The 7,264-nt window shown below is 32.7% G+C and overlaps 1 protein-coding gene across 1 annotated transcript; it reads left to right on the top strand.

Annotated features, from left to right (window-relative positions):
* Window positions 1–2,095: 2,095 nt before the first annotated feature.
* LOC145053737 (uncharacterized) lies at window positions 2,096–4,971 on the top strand. Its single transcript, XM_079001828.1, has 2 exons — window positions 2,096–2,259; window positions 4,087–4,971. Exon 2 carries the CDS (start codon window positions 4,152–4,154, stop codon window positions 4,791–4,793), a length of 642 nt encoding a protein of 213 aa, XP_078857954.1. The 5' UTR covers window positions 2,096–2,259; window positions 4,087–4,151; the 3' UTR covers window positions 4,794–4,971.
* The last annotated feature ends 2,293 nt before the right edge of the window (window positions 4,972–7,264 follow it).

Raw genomic sequence — 7,264 nt, 5'->3', positions numbered from 1 at the left:
CCCAATGAAACCGTAGTTGACCTAATGAAACTCTAATTAATCTAAAGACTTAGCTTTTGGGCCTAATTGGCGTGTTTTGGGTTGAAAACCCTAATTTTGGAAGATGTTAGTTTTGGATTGTCGGGACCCGCGTTTGACCAGTGGACTGAAGTTATGACTTATGCCGATTCCATTGTATGTTGGCCTAGTGGAATAATGGACTTAATGGGTGAAGTCCTTAATGGGTTAAGTGAGAACACTTAACCCTAATCGTCATTTATGTGAGAAACCCTAGTTTTGGTTGGGCCTTGAGTTGGGACTTTCTGTTGGGTTTTAGTGATTGGGCTTTTTATGGGTCATCAAGAACAAATATATGGACTAGAATATTTGGATTGGGCTTTAAGATAAGGCCCATTAGACAGGCTTGGGCCCAATTAGGAAAATTAGGCCATAGATGGGCCATAACCGGGCCTTGATGATTATGAGATATTGGACCATTGGATTGCCAAGTGTTTGGACCAGAATAGATGGTTGGGCCTTAAGGTAAGACCATGTGAGGGGTTTGGGCCCAATTTGGAAAATTGGGCCATAGTTGGGCTTTGGTTGATTATTTGACTTTTGGGCCTTCAAAGTATGAGTTTGGGCCTTAACCTTGGACCAAGATAGGTTAGGGGTTAAATGGTCATTTTACCCCAAGTGAGGGTTTTAGAGTTATATATTGGAAGCCCAAATGGTTAATTGGGTTTTTGTTTTGATGTTGACAACTTGAGGATCTGCCAGCCAGCAGCCTGAGATTTATTCGCGGGACTTCAGCAGTGCGAGGTGAGTCTTTTTCTATAGGAACGGGTCTAAGGCACTAATGTCGGCCTGCTTATGTGTGAAAGTAAATTCTGGACTAAGGTTCAATGCTGGGCAGTGCCCAATGAAGGTTTATATCGGACTTCGGTCCGATGCCGGGACTAGCCCGAGGAATGTTTACATATTTATGCTTTCTGATTATGTCTATATGTTACTGGATTTCGATCCGATGTCGGGTAGTGTCCGGGGGATGTTTGTATGCTTGATGTCTTCATGATTCTTGCATGTGCTTGTTTTTTATGTTTTCGGACTTCGGTCCGATGCCGGGGAAAGCCCGAGGAATGTTTGTATGCTTCCGGACTTCGGTCCGATGCCGGGGTAAGCTCGAGGAATGTTTATGTGTTTCTGTTTATATGTATTTGTTGATATGCTTATATATACCGAGCTTTTCTCGATGTCGGGTGGGGCCCGATGTTGGTTTTCTGTCCGATGACGGGCGGGGCCCAATGTAGGACTTCGGTTCGATGCCGGACGGGGCCCGATGTAGTGGACTAGGCCCAAGTTTTTTTCAATGAATTTATTAAAAAAATTGCGATTTTTAAGAATATAAAGTCAAAAAAAAATTGTGATCTCTAAGTATTTTCTTTATGCATTTTTATGATTTGTAGGGTTTTTTTGTTTTCCATATATATATATATATATATATATATATATATATATATATATATATGCTGACACACTGGTTTTGTTATCGTTAACATGTTTAACGTAATCGTTCATTTCTTAAGCAAACAAGATACATCGCCAACTACAGATATATTATATTTTGTATTTGTTTAATGGGATACAAAACGAATGAATATAAATAATCATTGTCCCGACTGAATGAAAAAAATCACTGTTTTGTTTGTTTGCTTTGTAAAAAGAACAACAAATCATGTTTAAATTCATTAACTTATTATTAAATAAGAAAAAGTAAATGAACTTTTGTTGAAGAACGTTTGAATATATGTTTAGTATGTTTACTTTTATATTTTAATAATAACTCTAAATTTAAAAATAAAAATGTTAAATGACATATTAATTAAATTTATTTAAAATATTACAATATATTTTATTTGTATTTGTATTTTAATATAATATAATATAAATAGAAATTTTTGAAAAAAACCATATTATTAAGCTTATAAAAAAAAATAACTATAAGGTTTAATAATATATATCATAAAATTTAAAGGTTTAAATTACAAGTATGATATATTTCAGGGGCTATTTCGTAAACAAACAAAGCAATTGTGATTTCAGGCAATTGAAAGCGTCGGATTTTGTGCAAGGAAACTTCACCATCTTGATTTTGTGCGCTTAAAACCCCCCTCGACGGATCTGTTTGATTTTCTCCCATCGACATCGGCACAACTCCCGTTTCCCACCGGCGGTCGTCCTCACCGTTGCCGGCGTCTCCAACCCTCTTCTCCGTTCAAGGTAAGCTTCTGGCCCGATTGCTTTGTTTGTTCCAAAGTTTTTCTGGTACTGTTTGCTTCTTCCGATCTGTTTCACAGGTCCGATTTGTTGTTGTAATTGAGTTGTGGATGCCATTTGTGTTCATGCCATTGTTTCTCTATCCCTCTACTTTTCAATTCCGATTTTGCTGCTCGTTTTTTTGTGAGGATCGATATTTTTTTACCTTGTTTTTTTGTTGCTGTAAAGAATTGCAGGTAAACTTCTGCATTTATACATTCTATTTTTTTTGCTGCTCGTTGATTTGACTGTTCTTATTTGTTTGTTTGTTTTTTTATACTGTTTGTGGTAGTACCTTGAATTTATAGTCAACACACGAAAAGTAAGTGCTCTCTGTTGCTGTTATTGTTTAATCAGATTCCCCAAGGTGTAAAATCTATTTTTTCCCATTCCATTGATATGGATACAGTGGATTCATTTCTAGGTGTGAAGATTTAATTGATATCCTTATCAGTTAAGCTAAGATGAAGATAATTGAGAAGGAACTAGAATGAGATCGATTGTAGTCAATCTTAGTGCACTGTTGCAATGTCATTTATGTCGTAAAATATGAATCAAATTTAGGAAGATCCAAATTACAATTGATCTAATGTTATTAGACATCATATTGTAGGTTAGTTTTTTCAGCTTTAACAGTTGTAGCTCAAAAACATCACCTTCCAATATGTTCTTATAGTTCTACACATTGTGTCTGTTTTCTTGTTAATTTTGCATATATTACTCATGCATTCGTCTCTCCACTCCGTGTTGTACCTTTTAAAAAGTGTAAACCAGATAAAGAAAAAGCTATTGACAATAATTTAATGATAAATAATTTTGTGACAATTTTAAAGGTAGTGTGTGCTGATTTTTAGGATAGCTCTAATCTTATATGTATGCATAGTTGCATACATTGTTGTTTGGTAGTTTTTGAGGTTGTATTTAACTATTTATAGCTTAAAAAAGAAAACATGTATATAAATTTATTAGGAAAAGAATACAATTGTTGAAATTATAGATGATAGTTTTCTTAAATGATTTTATATTTTTATCAATAAACAATTTGAGTAAAAGGTATTATTTTTAGTCATAAAAACAAAGTGTTCTTTGTTATTTTGAAAATCTTGATTGCCAAATACGAAAAGGAAATATGTCCATTTCACAAGTTAGGATGACTATGTTTCAAGAAGTTATGTGACATGCTTGAAACATCAGAAGGATAACTACAAACTTTATGATATCGTTTTTAATTTTTTTATAATTTTTATATAGCTCTTATCTTTTAAATTTTGTTCCAACTTGATTTTTACCTTTCTTATGGTATACCTTTATATATGTTTTACATCTTTCTTCTTACATGACTAATATCATTTAGATTGCACAATCTTGTTCTAGTATAATACAATTTATGTATTTCCTTAGTTACAAGGCTTTCATAAAATAACAACCTACTTTATATATGTTAAAATAAGATGTAATGTCAACTTATTATACGTTTTTTTTTTTTGCAGAAAAACCCTTCAGTTTACTAACTTTTTATGGTTTTACCCAAACATATGTATATATATTTTTTTCATTTTGGGACAAAATTTGCTAATGACATGTTAAAAATGCCATTTTTTCGGTTTCTTCACATCCCTGTTACCCCTGCTGACGTGGCTTGGTGACTGGGCATTTCTAAGTGTGACACTTTTTGAAGTACAAAAAAAAGAACAGTAGACAAATAAAATAAGTACATTGTTATTTTATAACCTTATCTTATTCTCTTTAAATAGACTACCCAACTTTGATTTCTACTATTTTTTTTTGCAGATATCGCGAATGGGGTATTTTTAATCCAGCTAAAAAACTGAATGATCATTCATAAATAATCGGAAATGAGTTTATTTCTAAAGATTAGGCACCATTTACCCCATGGATTTCACACACGTGCTCCAATAATTTCCCTCCATTCCATAAACTCAACATGGTTGACCAGAAACTTCAGTCAACCCGCAAAACAAACACACGAAGAAGAAGAAGAAATAGAAATCGACCAAAAACGTCTCCCAACCGATTACGACCCCACAACATTCGATCCAACCGAACACCGGAGCCCACCAACAGACCGTGTTTGGAGACTCGTGGACGAAATGTCATCGCTCACATTACTCGAAGTGGCCGAACTCTCTTCAATTATGATGAAAAAAATGGGCATGAAAGAGCCGCCGGTGGTGGCGGTGATGAAACCGGGTGCCGCCGGTTTGGCCGCCGCGGGAACTGGCGGTGGGCAGGCGGCGGCTAAGGAGGAGGTGAAGCCGGAAAAGTCGGTTTTTGAATTGAAGTTGGAGTCGTTTGAAGCGGCTTCGAAGATTAAGATTATTAAGGAGGTTAGGAGTTGTACTGATTTAGGGCTTAAGGAAGCTAAAGATTTGGTTGAAAAGGCACCGGTTGTGTTTAAGAAAGGGGTGAGTAAAGAAGAATGTGAGCAAATAATTGAGAAAATGAAAGGTGTTGGTGCTAAAGTTGTGATGGAGTAGTGAAAAGTATGATAAATTTGAGGTGTTTTTGTTTTGTTTTGTTGTAGGATTTAGTGGCATATTTAGAGTTGATGTGTGCTTGTGAACCATTTCTAAAAGGGGGAAATTTGGATTAATTTTTTGACCCTTTTGGGATGTATGCAAGAGCAAGATTTAATAATTTGATATGCTTCTTTGATGGTGTTTTGGTTGCTGATTTTGGTATACGAGTAACTTTTAGTTACTTTTGTTGAACACGTATATATACAAATAAAAGCTATTTGTAGGTATAAATTTAAGTGTATAAGAAACTAGTAATAATTGACCCATAAATTTGAGTGTATAAGAAACTAGTAATAATTGGTTTTTGAATGCTTGACAAACGGATACCACATTCAATTTTTTGATTTTTTAGAACAAAGAAATGATTACAACTTTCAACTTTGCAATTATGTATGTTACATTGTATATAACGTCATGACGTTATATTATGGCAAATAAATTATAATTATTGGTCTATTTTTGCATTTAATTTAAATTGTTTTCAAATAAATTATAATTATTAATTTATTCTTTTGCGGTTTTGATTGATGGGCAATGGATTTAATGTTTGATTGGGATAGGAAGAGAGAGGATGAAAATAATCCCAATGACCTTTCAAACTATGTACTTTCGAAAGTATTTTCTCACATGGATCAACAAAGCCTACACCTACCATATTTATGAACACTTTTATTTCACAACCATTTTTTTCATATTTCCTCAAACTTAAAACTTTCTAAATTTAGTATGTTCTCATTTGTTTGATCAAATGAGTTGCAAGCACTACACATTTTATACGTATCTTGTTTTAGTATGTTCTCATTTGTTTGATCAAATGAGTTGCAAGCACTACACATTTTATACGTATCTTGTTTTGTCAAATGATGTTTTATTTTTAAACAATTAAAAAGAGTTTTGAATTTTTAATTCTTTGAATGTTTTTTCTTGATATAATGTTTATATTATGAGGGAAAATGAATTATAAGCCCAACGAAGTTTTCAAACCGTTCAAAAAACCCCAATTATGTTTTGTCTGTTCAAGAAAACCCAATGAACTTAACATTTTGTCTAAAAAGCCCAACTAACTTACACTTCTCATTTATGGTCAACCAACTAATGAAAGTCAACGAATGACATGGCTTATGACATGTAATTAAATATTAGAAAATGACTTGTAAGACCAACGAAGTTTCAAAACTGTTCACAAAACCCCAATCATGTTTTGTTGGTTGAAAAAAACCCAACGAACTTATATTTTTGTTCAATTCTCATTAGAGGCAACCAGATTCATTTGGTATACAACTAGTTGGCAAATGACATGACATTATATTTAATGACATGGAATAAAGATATTAGAATTGCCCTTTATATATTGATTTAGCCCTAAACTTTTTTTTTCTGGATGATCGTCTATTTTAGATGTCCAAATCCAAGAAGAGCGTCCACAACCACAAGAGTTTTCATCATCAAATATCTTCTTTGTAGATATTGAGTTGGACATCAACGATTGAGAGGAAGAATAAGAAGTAGTTATTATAAGAGTTCTCTTCTCGAAACCCTAAATCGATATATAAAGCATAAGTCTAATCTATTTATTTCATGTTATTAAATATAATGTCATGTCATTTGCTAACTAGTTATATACATAATGAATCTGGTTGCCTCTAATGAGAATTGAACAAAAGCGTAAGTTCGTTGGGTTTTTTTCAACAAACAAAACATGATTGGGGTTTTTTGAACGGATTTGAAACTTCGTTGGTCTTACAAGTCATTTTCCGATATTTAATTACACGTCATAAGCTATGTCATTCGTTGACTTTTATTAGCCGGTTGACCCTAAACGAGAAGTGAACAAAGTGTAAGTTAGTTGGGCTTTTTTAGACAAAATGTTAGTTCGTTGGGTTTTCTTGAACAGACAAAACATAATTGAGTTTTTTGAACGGTTTGAAAACTTCGTTGGGTTTATAAGTCATTTTCCCATATTAGGACATCCTTAACGAGGGTTAAATGAGAAAAGTTGAATGAAATATCAACTAAGAGAAAAAATATGTATATTCTATTTAATTCATGAAAAATCTATAATTTTACACTAAATATCTTATCATACGTCCAATCCCTATTGAACTCCACCTGATATCTCTTTCATATTATATTCAATTTAATTCTATTAAAATCATATTCAATTTCCATTATGAATGCTCTTAGTACTATTACCAAAGTTTCATTTAGCACTTCCTATAATAACATATTAGAACTATATATATATATATATATATATATATATATATATATATATATATATATATATATATACTTATAAAGCTAGTATTTTTTCTTGAATCTCATGCATTTGAAACCCCCATTCTTTTTTCCTTTCACCACATTCATTTGAAACTCCTATGACTTTTCAATTTCTTTATAATAATAATTATAATTTTGTAATTAAGTTA

This window comes from Lactuca serriola, chromosome 5, assembly GCF_051521515.1.
Source record: "Lactuca serriola cultivar US96UC23 chromosome 5, Lser_US96UC23_V15, whole genome shotgun sequence".
In the NCBI taxonomy this organism is placed as follows: Eukaryota; Viridiplantae; Streptophyta; class Magnoliopsida; order Asterales; family Asteraceae; genus Lactuca; species Lactuca serriola.
Note: the sequence above shows the minus strand (reverse complement) of the source record. Positions and strands in the feature narration are given on the sequence as shown.